The following is an 18,205-nucleotide window of genomic DNA, read 5'->3' as shown; positions in this document are numbered from 1 at the left end:
AAGGTAAATTGTCATGTCAGATACGTGTCGGACACCAACACAACACGACACTAGTCAGACACTTCCTAACACTTAAGACACACATGAAACATATTACAAGTTTGAATAAATTAACTTGGAATCCAATGATAAAACAAAATATATTTACACATTCTCTCCTCCAGACTCTAAAAATTATTATCTTTGACTACAATATTCATATATATTACATATAATAAAATTATTTATTCTTATAGATGACATATAATAAATATATAAAATCATTTATTTGCATGTGTCTCCCCAATGTGTTAGGTCATACACTTCTTTAAAATTGTTGTGTTAGCGTGTCAGTGTCGTGTCTATGTCCGTGCTTATTATGAGAGGAGGTATGGTGCCTACATCCATGCTAAATTCAACACTGAGCAAGATAGGATACTGAATTATTGTAGCTAGACTTGCTACTCTACAAGAGCCCTGGGCATAGCATTCAAGAACATATGCACCATTGCCATAACAAAGCAACAATACAATTGAACAATTTCTATTACAATAATTGAGAATTTATTCGGAAGAAACTCAATTGAGTAATGTTAGTGTAACAATTGGAAAAATTTTGAATTTTGAATTAATATAGTTTAGCCCTAACTAAGTTTAATTAATTATTCATTTTAATTTAGACCTCTACCTATTAATTTTTGGCTCAACCAATTGTCTCATTTGCATCCATTGGTTCTCGAGCCAATACGAGACAACCCTTCAAGCCAAGTGTACGATGTTAATGTGACCATAGGGTCAATCCTGTTAGATTCGAATTTAATTTCTTGCTAAGAATAAGTAGTGCAGCGACCACCTCGTTTTGTGTGCACCCGAGCTTGAATTGGCACGAGACCTAGTATTAGATGTTAATATGTTAACACGGTGTTATTTAATACTTTGAAGACATTCTAGTGAATTGGAAATTCTGGTGAGTAGTTAGTCTCATTACCTGATTCCGATTTGCTTTGAGATTTAGGAGATGGAATCTCTAGGCCTAATAATTATTTATTTAGTGTAATTTATGCGTATTTTATTTATTTGAATAATCCTTATAAATTTCGTGCAATTCTAGTACAGAAAGTGCACCTTTTATATGTTTGAAACTACACAGATTTGAGCTACGGTTTTGGGGAAGCCTAAAACCCTCAAATAAAGCAAAGTTTATAGAATTTTGGGTCCAAGAAGCCTAGAGTGCTGAACCCCCCTGTTCTACTCCCTTGATCATCTTTTGCCCAAAATGGGCCATGCACTGCACTTGCGCAATTACCTACCGCCTTACACAATCACCATTTCGGCAAGAACCACTCTCATAAGTGTACTAAGCACACTTTGACCCATATAATCCTATTATGTGTATAATTATATATAATGGTTGAATTCAAAATGGAAGGCCTAGGTGCTTTTCTTATTTCAAGATCAAGTTAGGACCCTTGGATTAAGTTTTATTTAAAAAGGATATTTGGCCAAAAGTCCCTCATTGTAAAAATGAAAGTCCAAACTTTTTTAATTTGTAAGCCCCTTAGAGAAGAAGCACGTCTTTCATCAAGATCAAGCAAATTTGTTTCCATTTTTTTATAGACAATCTTACCCTTAGTAACTACTTTTATATTTCAAACTTTAAAATCATATGACTTATGATCTATACATTGGTTTTTAATAAAATTAGTAGTTTTAGAATCCTCTTGTCAAAATCTATTAACCAAGATCCATGTTGGCTATGAAATTCTTTTTTAAAAAAAAAAAAAAAAAAAAAAACCGAATTTTTTTCTTGTTGAAACTAACGTCAACAGTAAAATTTTACTCTTATTAATAGTCAAATTTTACTGTGAATCATAGTAAATTTTACTGTGAAATAGAGTTTATAGTAAAATTTTATTGTGAATCAAAGTAAAAATCATGATAAGAGAATTCTAAACAAACTAATTTTATTAAAAATCAATATCTAGATCAAAAGTTATAACATTTTAAGGTTTAAAATATTAAATTAGTCATTAAGGATATTTCAGTAATAGTGGTATGTGCTGAACTTTTCAAGAAAATTCTTTTGTATTTGTCCTTAATGCATTGAAGTTTTATTATGAAAGGGCTTTGATCAAATCCACCTATTTAAAATTAATCATGAAAAAACATTTCATTTTCTCTCGTCTCTCTAAACCAAATCTCTCTCTCTCTCCCTTTTTGCTTTTCTCATCCTCTCTCTAGATTTCTCTCACTAAAAGCCTTGTTGATCCTTAATGTTGGATCAAGAGTGAAGTTTAGTGTTGGTGAGCTTCATACCTTGATTTTTAGAGAGATTCGTGAATTTAAAAGTGCAGTTTTGGTTTGGATTGAAGACTTTTGTCGAAGAACTTGGTGTTCTTGAGGCTTACACTCCATTTCTACCTCTTCTCGTCATTTTTCCTTGGTTTGAAGCTTCAACTGGTAGGGGTTGCCTCATTTTCTTTTAGAACAACATGTTAGGGTTTATTTCAAGTTAATCTTTTAATTTCACGAGTTTATGGCATGGTAGCATGACTTAAAATGTTTTTATTTAAATCCATGAAATACAGTTTAGTTTATGATAGTCTAAATTAATTTTTGAGTTAAGTTAGATTTTCATATTCTAAACTTCTGAAGTGTCTTAGTTGGTTGATTTCATGAATTTAGAGTACAATGTTGCCACGTTTCATTTAATTTCATGAAATACAATATTTAATAAATTTTGGGCCTTTTGCTCAAACCTCAAAAAAGTGTAATCTATGCCATATTCAAAGACTTTTTATGTAAAGAACATAATTTTTGGACAACTTTAGATTTTTGTGAAATCTTGAAATTGTTAAAAATTTGGAAAAATAATGTAGTTAGACTAATTATGGGGTTAAATGTCTTAGTTAAAAAGATGTTTTGATTTGGTAGAGCTTTGCTATTTTTCTCATATTTTCCAAACTAGTTTTGCTTACTAGTTTCTTAAATAAATATGTTTCCATGATTATTTTAATGTTTAAGTTACTTTTATGAATTTATTGGATTATTTAATGAATTTAGAGGCTCTAAGGGATAAATGGTAATTTTGGCCATTTGGGGCTAAATTAGTCCATTAAAAGTAATTTGGGTGAAATTCGTGAATTATCATACAAGAAATTAACTAGGGGTTAATTGGGTAAAAATGGTAAATGATGCCTTGAGGGCATTATGGTAATTTTTCCTTGAGAGCAATTTGGTAATTTAGGCCTTGAGGGCATCTTCGTAATCTGTGCCTTGGGGGCATTTTGGTCAATTATGACTTATGGGCGTAATTGTAATTTGACCCCTAAGGGTATTTTGGTAATTCGGGTCCTTGGGGACATTTTGGTCATTTTAGACTAGTATATTCTTATTATAGCCTTAGGGGCAAATTGGCTATAAAAAACATTGTTGACAAAAGAAATGGCTAAGTGTTGGAACTCAAGTATGGAAAAGTAGAAATTTAACTAAGTATTAAAAACAAGTATTGGTATTTACTATACTTGGTTGTCTTAGGGTGCGTCCCGATGTTATTGATTTTACGGGCTTGGCCCAGGTTATAGACTTATAGCCGGTATTGTCCTCCAACTCACTTGAGGAAGATAGTGGATGTGACTATCTGTGCATTAGACCCCTGAACATTGCATAGTTTAGAGGAGCAGTAGCCTCCGGTGATTAAGGATGGAGTTTCTTTCTCACACGCAACTCGGAGGGAGCCTGGGGCGTGATTAGGGAAGGACCTAGTATGTACTTATTTATAGCTTGGACACAGTATATGTAGGCAAGGCTAGGTTTATTGCCCTGTTGGCAAGTTATTGATGCCCTGTTGGCGGTTATTGATATCGGATTACTTCTATTATTTAATTATACTAGTGTGAGTCAATTAAATAAAATGGACTTGACATGTTTACTTACTAAGAAATGAGATTATTGTCCAGTGAGTATCAATACTCACCCTCCTACATTGTGTAGGTACTGATGGACGCCTGCCGTTGTGAGCACCAAGAAGTAATTTATTTTGTTCACTTTAGACCTTAGGTTAATTGGGTCTGCGTACCTTTACACCTTTTTTGTCGAATTACTGTATTAATTATCAGGTCTGTAACTTAAACATTTATTTCCGTTGTTGCATGTTGTATTTCATTTAATTGTTTTGCACACTACGTGAGGATGTGTTTAGTATGCGAGAGAACACTTGAATTTCTAAACTTAAAAAGTGCTTTATATCAAAAACTATTAAATGGCACATTTCTCAATACAAGTCAAATTTTATCAAAAACACTTCATTTTGTCACTTGAAGTCAAGTTAGGCTTGATAAAGGAAAAATGAACACGTTTTCCAACGTCATTTAATCTAAGGCCATTGGGCGTGTTTTACAAGGCATATCCAATTTTAAGAATGTTTTACACAATTGGAAAAAAAAAATAAAATAAACATTGAAAAGTGACAAAACCAAAATAGAAATAAGAACTACCTTTTCTTATTACAGGGGAGGCTGTCATTCCAAAAATCTTTGGCTTGTTTCTAGATTTGTGATAAAATTCCTTCACCAAAATTATATATTATATAATCAATAATATGCATATATACATTAATAACCATAAAAGAAAGAACTAGGTATGTGAAGGTGAATAAGATGAAGTTGGCACAAGCAGTGAAGGAATTTCTACACAAACTAATGTTTACCTTCATAATTTTTGTGTAAGGATGGTTACCAGTAGCACGATGGCATTCATCAATTATCATTAAGCATACCATTTCAAAACTCACAAATGCCTTCCTCAGGGCATCCAATAAAATCTGGGGTGTCAAAACCAATACCTGTTAAACAAGCAAAAAATCATATAGCTATGCATTAGCACTAACATATGTGCTAGCCCCAAAATTTCTTAGAATGGTTTTGATTAAAAACAAATTGGGTTTAAGGAGGTACATAAATTGTCTTTCAAATATCTTGAGTTCTAAACTTAGTTATTGTGCTTGAATTTCTCTTATATTCTTAATTTAATCTCATGTTAAATGATCTTTTGAAATGATGATCTTATGCATAATGATCCATATTTATTGTGAGATTTTTGTTTTATCAAATTTGGAACACCCATTTTCCAGAAGGTGTATTGAATGGTGTCGATACCATGAGAGAAAGGAAAAAGGAAAACACTTCAGGTTGGAGGGCGTCAACATCAAAACCAGGCAATGACAACTAAAAATTACAGAGAAGTATTTCAAGCTGAGGTGTCGACTCAAAACATCTCGTTGTCGACTAAAATTCCATATGGTATCCCTGACCGTACGAAGGTGTTGACTCAAAACACCTTGGTGTCCATATAGTTTTACATTGCTCTTGAAAAATCTCGCTGAAGAATTTTGGTGTTGACTCCATCCAAGTTGTTGTCAATACCAAAGTCAGAAATTTCAAAATCTAATGGCACAACATCACCTTTTTCAACTACATCACCTTTTCAACTAGGCTGTTTGCATTCACCCCAACAAGTACCAACAATCATAAATCAAAGGGAGGGCTACAAAGGAAGATCAGAACTCATTTGATGACAAATTGTGCAGAAAATGTAAAGATAAATTCTGTGCTTTAGATTTGAGCCTTAGCCTATAATGTATTCTCTTTGTTTCAGTACTTCATTAATTATTCACTCTTAAACAGAGTTACTGTTGGATTTCTTGTCTCTAACACACTTGTAAGAAGGGTGGTTGTGCCCTTAGCATTTATCATTAAGATTGGAGAGAAAATCTCTGAGAAAGAGAAGAAACCAGGGTTCTGTTTGGGTATAAAACAGAGGCTTGTTCTGTGAAAGTTTTTCAGGAAGAAAACTTTCGTTGTAAGGTCAACTAGGACCTGCAAAAGCTAGTTGGTCTAAAAGATTTACAAGATGGTTCAAAACACTTGAGGAGATCCTTGAGGAGTTTAACACAAGATAGGGTTTAAGCCAAATCTCTCTGTCTCATCCATTATTCCTATTTGCCTATTCACTACAACATTAAATCTTGATTTGCATTCACTCTATCTACAAATCATTCATTGCTTGCTTGTTTCAATCATTAGATTTTAATTTGGGCTTTTGAACTTAATTTTTTATTTTTATTTTTAAACTATTAGGTAACAATTGGTATTAGATCTTGAGCTCGTGTTTTGAATAAATTAGAAGTCACACATGAGGGGACTAATCAAGTAAAGGATCAAAAATTAATATGCTTGTCCACAGTTACAAACTCTAAAAAAGAAAAGGACAAATCCATTTTAGAAATGTTCACTAGATTCACTGATACAATAAATGGTTTGAAATAACTCGGTAAAAAAGACTTTAATGTTGAAATGGTAAGGAAAATCCTCAGGTCACTACCAAAGACTTGGGAGATGAAGGTGACCGCCATTCAAGAAGCCAAGGATCTTGCAAGGTTAAGCTTTGAAAAGCTTTGGGTGTCTCTTATGACTTATAAGCTCACAATGAGGATGACAACAAGAAAGAAAAGGAGATAGCCTTCAAGTCATCCACCACCTATGAAGATGAAGAGGAAGACACTGGCGACGAGGATGAGGTTTATTAGTTGCAGGAATTGTGCATACAGATCTCATTTCTTCAGAAGCGTGTAAGAAACATGTTTCTTTTGGGAGAGAAAGGAATTTCTATCTAAGATGGGATCGGTGGTGAAAATCGAACAACTCCAAAAGCAATACAAAAACAAAAAAAAAAAACAAAAAACTGAAGCAGATTTAGGCATAGATCTGAAGATATGGATCTGAGAGAAGGAGAAAAAAAAAAGGAATCTGATTTTTTTTTTTTTTGAAGAAGAAGAAGAAGGAGGAAATGAGGTAGAAGAAGAAGAAAGATGGCATTTCTTTCGAGGAAGATGAAGCGAAACGAGACCAAGAGAGAGAAGACGACACAGCAGCTGCACTTTATTTGCTGTATTTATCTTTCTTTCATTTTTTTATATTTTATTTTGACCTAGTTTATGGTCGTGGGCTTCATTGGGCCTATAGTTGGTCTTAGCTTGCAGATTCAAAGAATATTGGATACTAATTGTATTGCAATCAAAGTCCATTAAAAAAAAAAAAAACATGCATATTATATAAAAAAAAATATATATATAAATAAATAAAATAATGAATTTTGATATATTTGAATAAAGCCAAAAAAAAAAATCTGTATTTTTAGTTATCTTCGATTGTATTATATTATATATATATATATATATAAGTGCTTCCCGAGGTGGGGCTAGATGGGAAAGAAGTGTCGAAAGGCTTGGGTGATTTCTTCCCATTGTTTGCTTTGGTTAGTGCGGTTAGAGACGAATAGGCGTGTTTTCAGTTTGTGTCATTCAGTCGCTCGGCTAGAGAGTAGGTTATTGACAGTAGGGGTGGGCATAGGGTTAATTGATTCGTACAAACCGCCCGACCCTACCCTACCCGCACGTTTTTGGGCGGTTACGACGGCTACATATGGGCAGGTGCAGGTGCAGGTGCAGGTGTAGTTTTAGCTTAGTTTGAGGGTTGCGGGCAAGTTGCGGTTTATGCCGCACAAATCCAATCCGGCCGCACAGTCGATTAAAAAAAAAAATAAACTTTTGTTTTTTTTGTTCTTACCCTAGCGCAAGCAATGCAGCAACAAAGCAATCCAAGAATCACTTTTCATTCTTTTCTCATCTCTTACTCTCTCTCTCTCTGCAAAGTAGCAGTAGTCCAACGCAGCAGTGAAGCAGGTAATATTTATATATATATATATATATTCATATTGATGTTGACTATATTTTTCTTGAGAGCAAAGATTCAACCCATCAAATAACATTATAATATTGTATATATGCATTTTTTGGCCTATTAAAACAGAATATATGATAGTAGAGAAGTCTAAAAAAACAAGCCCAAAAAACATGAAAAAAATACAAGCCCAACCCGCTTAACTGATTCGCACCCACTCGCATAACCGATTAAACCACCCGCACGAACCGCAACCCGCAATTCGGGCAGCTACGGGTCCATTTTTCATGTTGGGTGGAAACCAACACGCACCTGCGCAAAATCAGCCCGTGAGCAGCCCTAGTTGACAGTGTTGCATAGTTGGGTTACGGGTTCAGTTGATCCTAATGTTTTGGTTTTTGTAGATTTCATGAAAGATTTGATTAGTTAGTTTTGTTTGGGCCCTTTGTTTATGGGTCGTCTTTTTGTATTCTTTGCAATGTCTTAATGCTTTTCTAATAAAGTTTGATTATTTATCAAAAAAAATAAACTAGTCTTAAACATTTTTACATAACACAAATAAAGAAGAACAAAATATTGTTTTAAAAGAAAATGAGTCAAGTTTGGTTATATATAAGTTATAACCAAATATATGAAAGATGAGTAGTCTGATGGACGGAGTAAATGAAAGATGAGTATGATAGTTTAGCACTAACTTTTCTCTTGTATATGAAATGATGAAGTGCAATTAAGTCCAGCTTGGTATTGTATTAGACTAATTACATAAAAACATGACAACATGAATAAAATTTTATGTAATATATATATATAGGCTTGGATCTCAGGTTGGTGTGGTTTAGTCATGGCCTAAACCGAAAACCAACCCAATCCTATCAGGTTGATGATTTTAAAACCCAAAACCAAATCAATATATTAAGAAAACCAAACCAACTCAACCCATAGAAACTGTGTTACAGTTTGGTTCTCAAATTTTCTGGTAAATTGTGCATGCCTATTGCCAACACTATTTTACAACTCTTGAAAAATCTTGCTGGAGGATTTGGATGTCAACTCAATCCAAGTTGGTGTCAACACTAAATTCAAAATTTTCAAAATCTAATGGCACGAAATCACATTTTCAACATACCTATTTGCATTAAATGCACCTCAACTACCACTAACAGTCAAATATGCATGGCTATAAAAGAAAAAATCACAACTCATGTGAAGATGATAACTTCTGCATTAAATGTGAAGATTCATCTTGTCCTTCAGATTGGGGCACTAGCCTTTCATACACTATCTATTTTTGTACTTCACTGGTTTATTCACTCCTAAGGAGAGTTGCTGTTGTATTTCTTGTCTCCAACACTTGTAAGAAGGGTGGTTATAGGCTTAGCACTTATTGTTAAAAGATTGGAGAGAAAATATTTATAAAACAAAATAAGAAACCAGAGCCTTATTTGAGCATAAAACAGAGGCTGGTGGTGTGAAAGTTTTTTAGGATGAAATTTCATCGTAAGGTCAACTAGCATCCGTTGAAGCTAGTTGGCATAAAAGATTTACAAGATAGTGCAGAACACTCAAGGAAGATCCTTCAGCAGTGGACATATATTTGGGTTTAAGTCAAACTAATATAAAAATTGTTGACTTTGCATTCTCTCTGTTTCTCTTTTATCCATAATTCCTAATTGCCTATTCAATGCAACATTAAATCTTGATTTACATTCATTTTTTAAATCGTTCTTTTCTTGCTTGCATCAATCATTAGATTTTAATTTGGGCTTTTTAACTTTAATTTTTCTTTTTAACAACCCAGTTCACCCCCTAACCCACTTCTTGGGTTGACTCACCTGAGTAATAATAATATGATTTTGAGATACCAGCTCGTGAGTAAATTTTTAAGAAAAATAACTTACATTTTGATCATGGTGAACAAGAGACTGTTTCTTTTATGTCCACGCCACTAGGAATATATCAATAAATATTCAAATATTTTTATCTTACGCTCTCTAACTTTGTTCTCAAAGCCCATTGCTTTGACAATAAGAAAAAATTTAGAAAATTATTAACTAAGGGACTTTTTGGTAACCCCATTTAAGTACTAAATCCCAATTTTTACGAAGGATCTTCCAATACAAGCATTTTATCATGCACAGCTGGCTATCACTTAAATTGGAAATCTACTTAAACAAGAGTCCAAATCTATGTTAGCTGGAACGTGGATCGTTCCAGTATGTGAAACGGGAACTGGAACATGGTACGCAGCATGTTCTAAAATGTGATACGATTAGGATAGACTTGTATATATGACACTTAAGAATTTAAGGTACTTTTAGAGTATTTTTTTTTTTTTTTAATTATTAGGCATCCAATAATATATATATATATATATATTTTCTTCCATTTTTGTGCTTTTGTCTTATCAAAACTTAAGTCACCTTAGATTTTAACTCATTATATTTGATTTTTATTCCTCCTAAGGTAACATTCAAGGAAATATATTGGAAAAAAACTTTTGGAATCATTTCGGATCACTAAATTTACCGTTTCGGAACGGAAGTGTACCATGTTTCAGAACATGAGTACCAATACGTAATTTGTTAGGGTATTAGCATTTTCTAGTAACACAGGTCTAACTTTCAAGGCCTATAAGACTGACTCATCATTAAACCTTACAAAACAAATTCAAATCTTTATTTTTTAAATTGAAAATTGAATCGAAAGGTTTCAGAACTAAAGTTTTCTGGCAGTAAATATTCAATGTATTTACTTATGAAAAGGAGAACAACTATATAGTTCAAAACCACAAAGTCATTTGCCAAAATGACCTTTTGTCCATTGGTTTTGCTGACAAAAGTTTTTAAAGCAGTGGAGATAATACCTTGATGCCTCATCCAAAAGCTCTGTGCGTAGTCACCTTACTTTCCAAGGTTGAAGATTAGACATCAGAAGTAAAGTTTCAATAGTAAAGGGCAATCTCAAGAAGAAATGATGTCGTATGATATTTAAAAGCAGGTTTTTACTACGGTTATTTACATGGAGACCCCCTAACTATTGAAAAACATTACTTGGACCATCTGAACTTGGATCATCGGAACTATAAAAGCGTACAAATGGACCCCTTAAACTATTGAGAAATATTGCTTTATCCTCTAAACTATAAAAGCATACCTTCCCAAACCCCCCAACCAAACATAGTGTTAGTTTTAGTATATTGGATTAGAATCAAGAATCACTTTTCTTCTAAGTTAATGTGAGAACCAGTCATTAAATAACTCAGCCTCTCTGAGGGTCGACATCCGAACTAAACCACTACTATACATAATGGATGTTATAGTATCTATTGTCTATTATGACATAATAAATCCATTAAATTAAAGGCAGCTTATGGTAGGATTCTTACATTAATAAATCAAAACAAAACCAAGGGAGGAAAAAGAAGAGGATAAATGATGGGTCCATATGCAAAGAGAGTTATATGAATGTAGATAAAAGAAATAACATGAGGAGGTGTTGAAGAATCCAACTCACATCATGGTCATTAATTTCCTTTTCCCAGGACTTAGCATTCCACTCATCCACCCCCTTGGCTCCATAGTATTCTTCCACTCGAAGATTTGTGTGAACCTTCATAACTTCAAATTGCTACAATGCATAGAAAGACTTGTTCTTAAATAAAACCACATTTAATTAGGTAATCTCAATCCTTAATTTTAAAAAAAGAGGACAAAGCAAAAGGTGAATACAACTATTCAGCCCAAATTAAAGACACATATTTAAAGAGTAGACATTGGAAGGACTTTGAAAAGGAACATGCCTGGTGAACAAGGTGAACAGTGGGAGCCAAGAATACAATAATATTTTTATGAGGGGGAACTAGGTTGAGAGATGGAGCCATGTCATTGATGATCATGACAGCAATCATAGTCTTCCCAGCACCGGTTTCTAAGACGGCGATTGTGTTTCTCCGCATTGCAACTTCAAAAACCTTCAATTGATACCTAATAATGCGTATAAACATAGTATTTTTTTTATATATATATATAACTAAATCAATCAATCATAAGAAAGAAACAATATGAACTTGAACAATGACCAAGTAATACAAGACAAAGAGAAGGAGAAAGAGAAAGAGAAAGAGATACCCTCTGGGTCGGAAGTTGTGCGGAGTGAGAGAAGTACTAGTAGTAGTAGAAGGAGGAGGAGCAATGTCCATCTCCATAGGATCAGATTGCTTTGAATTCATGATTTCAAAGCTTCTCTTCAGAGGCTTCACTGCCTCTGCTTCGTCTGGGGAATGCATCTTCTCAATCAACCCCAAACACAGACAACCCACAACCCTCAAGCTTACTAAAAAAGGTCCAATATATATATATATATATTATATAAATAAAAAGCAAGAGACGGAAGTCGGTGTATGTTACCACTTACCAATTAATGTTACACAAATAAAAAGCAAGAGACGGAAAGCCGGTTCTCTTATCACTTCCCAATTAATGTTAGTACTTACCAATTAATTAATGTTAGTATCCAGTTTCGGTTAGTTACTCTGATTACAAGTCAAAGAACAATTAATTTTTAGTTTTTAATTTATTTTAGATTTTATTATTTTTCATATTTTTTATAAATAAAAAAATTAAAAAATAAATTTTCAATTAACTTTCAAATCACTCCTATGTTTGGTTTAAAATTTTTAAAAATAAAATTTTAAATTATATTTTTAAAGTTTTAAATTTTTTTTAAAAATATTTAATCAATTTGTTTGGTTTTTTAAATTTAATTAATTTTGATATATTTAAAAATATAAAATTTGTACAAATTTTTTTAAAAAAATTCAATCGATTCAATAAAATACAAAAATGTATAAAAAAATTATATTTTTTTGTATTTTTTGTGTTTAATGAATTTTTTGTATAATTTTTTTTTTTGTGCGTATAAAACGATATTTCTCACTACTTCTGCTTCTTCTAGGGGAATGCGTGTTGAATAATCAATCACCTCTTCTGAATCAACACCAAACAAAAGTCTCTCTCTCAATAATAAATTATTTATACTATAAATTTTGAAGAGAAGGTGAAAAAGAGCCCTAAATATCAACAATGAGAGTGGCATGAGGGAATATAGTTGTATATTTTTCCTGAGCAGTCCAGTAAGGGTTTTGTGACACAAATCGGAAGAGAACACAACACAGACAACCCACAACCCTCAAGCTTACTAAAAAAGGTCCAATATATATATATATATATATATACATAGATATATATTATAAATAAAAAGCAAGAGACAGAAGTCCGTATCTGCTACCACTTACCAATTAATGTTATATAAATAAAAAGCAAGAGACGGAAGTCCGTATCTGTTACCACTTACTAATTAATGTTAGTACTTACCAATTAATGTTAGTATCCAGTTTCTGTTAGTTACTCTGTTTATAAGTCAAAGAACAATTAATTTTTAGTTTTTAATTCATTTTAGATTTTATTATTTTTCATATTTCTTATAAATAAAAAAATTAAAAAAATAAATTTTCAATTAACTTTTCAAATCACTCCTATGTTTGGTTTAAAATTTTTAAAAATAAAATTTTAAACTATATTTTTAAAGTTTTAATATTTTTTTTAAATATTTAATCAATTTGTTTGGTTTTTTAAATTTAATTAATTTTGATATATTTAAAAATATAAAATTTGCACAATTTTTTTTAAAAAAATTCATTCGATACAATAAAATACAAAAATGTATAAAAAAATTATATTTTTTTGTATTTTTTGTGTTTAATGAATTTTTTGTATAATTTTTTTTTGTGCGTATAAAACGATATTTCTCACTACTTCTGCTTCTTCTAAGGGAATGCGTGTTGAATAATCAATCACCTCTTCTCAATCAACACTAGGGGTGAGCATGGTCCGGATTGGACCGGATTGGGATAAAACTAGGACCAATCCGTTATTTACGGTTCCTAAAAAATTGGAACCAATCCAATCCGTTTAAATCATGGAACCAATCCAAACCAATCCATTTAAATACGGATTGGATCGGTTTAGGACCACGGATTCACATAATTAAATAACAAAAATATATATATAACACTTGAATTTCATAAAAATATAAACATAGCGCTATATTAGTTCCATAATAGCAACATGTTTTTCTATAATAACGACATACTGTTCTAGAATTTAAACAACCATAAGAAAACTGGTTTCACCATAAGTATTTAGACCATTGCAAATTAAAACTTAAAACTAACAAACAAAAGTAATAAAAGAAGATATTATACGATTTTAGGTTTGAGTTTAGATTTTACATAGAATAAGAAAAGATACTATGGGGGAGGATGTATAATAAAAATATAGACTATTTGTATACGGTCCGGATCGGTTCCAATCCGGAACCGTGGGATTCAATCCGGAACCAATCCGTGAACTACGGATTTTTAATTATTCAATCCGGAACCGAACCACGGATTCAAAAAACCAATCCAAACCTATCGGATTGGACTGGACTGGATCGGATTACGGATTTCACGGATTCCTTGCTCAGCCCTAATCAACACCAAACAAAAGTCTCTCTCTCAATAATAAATTATTTATACTATAAATTTTGAAGAGAAGGTGAAAAAGAGCCCTAAATATCAACAATGAGAGTGGCATGAGGGAATATAGTTGTATATTTTTCCTGAGCAGTCCAGTAAGGGTTTTGTGACACAAATCGGAAGAGAACACAACACAGACAACCCACAACCCTCAAGCTTACTAAAAAAGGTCCAATATATATATATATATATATACATAGATATATATTATAAATAAAAAGCAAGAGACAGAAGTCCGTATCTGTTACCACTTACCAATTAATGTTATATAAATAAAAAGCAAGAGACGGAAGTCCGTATCTGTTACCACTTACTAATTAATGTTAGTACTTACCAATTAATGTTAGTATCCAGTTTCTGTTAGTTACTCTGTTTATAAGTCAAAGAACAATTAATTTTTAGTTTTTAATTCATTTTAGATTTTATTATTTTTCATATTTCTTATAAATAAAAAAATTAAAAAAATAAATTTTCAATTATCTTTTCAAATCACTCCTATGTTTGGTTTAAAATTTTTAAAAATAAAATTTTAAACTATATTTTTAAAGTTTTAATATTTTTTTTAAATATTTAATCAATTTGTTTGGTTTTTTAAATTTAATTAATTTTGATATATTTAAAAATATAAAATTTGCACAATTTTTTTTAAAAAAATTCATTCGATACAATAAAATACAAAAATGTATAAAAAAATTATATTTTTTTTGTATTTTTTGTGTTTAATGAATTTTTTGTATAATTTTTTTTTTGTGCCTATAAAACGATATTTCTCACTACTTCTGCTTCTTCTGAGGGAATGCATGTTGAATAATCAATCACCTCTTCTCAATCAACACCAAACAAAAGTCTCTCTCTCAATAATAAATTATTTATACTATAAATTTTGAAGAGAAGGTGAAAAAGGAGCCCTAAATATCAATAATGGGAGTGGCATGAGGGAATATAGTTGTATATTTTTCCTGAGCAGTGCAGTAAGGGTTTTGTGACACAAATCGGAAGAGAACACAACACTGACAACCCACAACCCTCAAGCTTACTATAAAAGGTCCAAAATATATATATATATACATATATATATATATATATATTATATAAATAAAAAGCAAGAGACGGAAGTCCGTATCTGTTACCACTTACCAATTAATGTTATATAAATAAAAAGCAAGAGACAGAAGTCCGTATCTGTTACCACTTACTAATTAATGTTAGTACTTACCAATTAATGTTATTATCCAGTTTCTGTTAGTTACTCTGTTTACAAGTCAAAGAACAATTAATTTTTAGTTTTTAATTCATTTTAGATTTTATTATTTTTCATATTTTTTATAAATAAAAAAATTTAAAAAATAAATTTTCAATTAACTTTTCAAATCACTCCTATGTTTGGTTTAAAATTTTTAAAAATAAAATTTTAAACTATATTTTTAAAGTTTTAATATTTTTTTTAAATATTTAATCAATTTGTTTGGTTTTTTAAATTTAATTAATTTTGATATATTTAAAAATATAAAATTTGTTCAATTTTTTTAAAAAAAATTCATTCGATACAATAAAATACAAAAATGTATAAAAAAATTATATTTTTTTGAATTTTTTGTATTTAATGAATTTTTTGTATAATTTTTTTTTTTGTGCATATAAAACGATATTTCTCACTACTTCTGCTTCTTCTGGGGGAATGCATGTTGAATAATCAATCACCTCTTCTCAATCAACACCAAACAAAAGTCTCTCTCTTAATAATAAATTATTTATACTACAAATTTTTAAGAGAGTGGTGAAAAAGAAGGAGCCCTAAATATCAACAATGAAAGTGGCATGAGGGAATATATGCATGACTTTTGTATGATTGTGTGTGTTGGTACTGCGGATCAAGGTTGTATACTTTTCCTGAGCGGTGCAGCAAGGGTTTTTTAACACAAAGCGGAATAAAACACGACATAGACAACCCTCAAGTTTATTAAAAAGGTCAAAATATATATATATATATATATATAAGTAAAAAGCAAGAGAAGAGATGGAAGTCTGCACGTTTGGTTACTTAAGTACTTGCTGTTACCACTTACCAATTAGTGCGAGTGTCCAGTTACTTTATTTACATGTGGGAAGTCAATTAAAAGTTAATTTTTATTTTTTAATTAATTTTAGATTACATTATTTTTCATATTTTTTTATAAATAAAAAAATCAAAAAACATTAAAAAAAATAAAATTTTAACTAACTTTCTATGTGGGTAAAAATCTGACCACACTGCCTGCTTAGTGATCAACTGGAGAGCACAGGCAGAATAAATGGCTTCAGCAACCTGAAACAGAAAGAAAAGGCTCCGGCGGTGGTTCTTCCACCCGGGGGCACTCCAACGATCAAGTCAGTATATCTCTCAAAGATAATCAAGTGCAAAACTTAATACTCAAAACATAAATTGCATACCTTAGACCCACGGGGGTGCCTCTCTTTTATAATATACTCAATCCAAGTCCTACTAGAAGTATGACTTCTATGAACTCTAATTTACTGCTTACTCTGGACTCTTTAAGAGACAAAGATAAACTCCCTTAAGAATTTTATCTAGGTTAAGTCCCCTCTTTGTCTTAGGACTCTTGTCCCTTATCTGCTTATCTCGGATTCCGATATCTTCGGGGATAACCTCGGCAACTCCGAGATCATCTCGGCTTAACTACCACGACACATGGCACCTCGGCTGACACGTCGGCGTCACCATGCCACGTGTTGGTATTCAGAAAATATATCCCCACACTTTCCAAATCACTCCTATGTTTAGTTTAAAATTTTTAAAAATAAAATTTTAAACTATATTTTTATAGTTTTAATAATTTTTTTTTTAAATATTTAATCAATTTGTTTGGTTTTTTAAATTTAACTAATTTTGATATTGTAGCACTTGTACCATTTTAAAACTTTTGGAAAGTGTATTTGAATCCTTTGTTTAATTTTGAGGATATTTGGTGTTGTTGCAACTTGGTTTTGGATGAGTGAAAATTGATTTAAACTTGTTGGGTTTGGAAGTTCACACTTATTCTTGTCAAAAGTTCCTTGGAGAGTTAGAAATTCTATTCTGGGGTCGACACCAGCCTTTCTAAGAGTCGACCCTTACCTGTTGGTGAAGTTTCTGGAAGTGTTGCTGGAAAATAGGGTCGACACCAGTCTGGGGAGGGTCGACCCTCTTATATTGCAAAATCTGTGTGTTAGTTGCTGGAAAGGGTCGACCCCCTCTTGTCTAAGGGTCGACCCCCATTGCTTGTGCCAGATTGTCTTTTCTACCTAAACGGTTGACCTCCCTGCTCGAAGGGTCGACCCCTGCGTGTTTTTTTTTTTTTTTTTCTCTCCAGATTTTGGGGTTCAAATGGGCCCTACCTTTGGGGGGGTTTAGGCCTATTATTTTATTTGACCTTAGGGCTATTCTCTACTACTATAAATAGGCCCAACCCACTTTTCTCTTATTATTTTCCTCTCATTTTTCCTCTCAAACCGTGAGTTCTCTTCTCTCTCTCTAATACTCAAACTTTTTCACTTAAATCTCTAGATCTACTCACCTAGAGTGATCTTTTCACCTTGGTCCTTTAAGAAAGAGTGTAGATCTCATCAAGGGCTTCCTTTTGGTCCGAATGGTTTGTGGTTTCGTCGCCAATGATTTTTGGGTCGTCATCTCTTTGCTTCAAGAGGTAGGGATTTCCAATACTTTGTTTATAGATAGATATGCGGTAGATTTTAATGCATAAAAACCATATTCATTATGGATTTTCTTGAAAGTCATGAAAGAAGATCTAGGGTTTGATATTTGTGATTGGAGTTGTTAAGTTGTTTGTTGTTGAGTTATTTGGGAAATGATTTATTATGTTTGTGAAGAGATGGAGGAAAACCCTAATTTAATGTTATTGATATGATGGAT

The 18,205-nt window shown here is 31.9% G+C and overlaps 1 protein-coding gene across 4 annotated transcripts in view; it reads right to left on the bottom strand.

The window, feature by feature from the left end:
- The window catches only part of DCL3 (dicer-like 3), a 57,386-nt gene extending 45,220 nt beyond the window's left edge, over window positions 1-12,166 (bottom strand). For 2 of the 4 annotated variants that reach the window (XM_028233844.2, XM_082892192.1), the window contains exons 1-5: window positions 11,846-12,166; window positions 11,518-11,701; window positions 11,232-11,345; window positions 4,688-4,822; window positions 4,476-4,545 (exon numbers count right to left, since the gene is read on the bottom strand). In XM_028233844.2, the coding sequence (XP_028089645.2) occupies window positions 4,476-4,545; window positions 4,688-4,822; window positions 11,232-11,345; window positions 11,518-11,701; window positions 11,846-12,003 (661 nt within the window). In that variant the 5' untranslated portion in view covers window positions 12,004-12,166. The remainder of the gene's footprint in view (window positions 1-4,475; window positions 4,546-4,687; window positions 4,823-11,231; window positions 11,346-11,517; window positions 11,702-11,845) is intronic. The other 2 variants (XM_028233842.2, XM_028233843.2) reach the window with 1 other exon arrangement.
- Between the last annotated feature and the right edge of the window lie 6,039 nt (window positions 12,167-18,205).

Source organism: Camellia sinensis, chromosome 10 (genome assembly GCF_055761805.1).
Source record: "Camellia sinensis isolate YWXY chromosome 10, ASM5576180v1, whole genome shotgun sequence".
Classification (NCBI taxonomy): Eukaryota; Viridiplantae; Streptophyta; class Magnoliopsida; order Ericales; family Theaceae; genus Camellia; species Camellia sinensis.
This window is presented reverse-complemented; position numbering and strand designations above follow the sequence as displayed.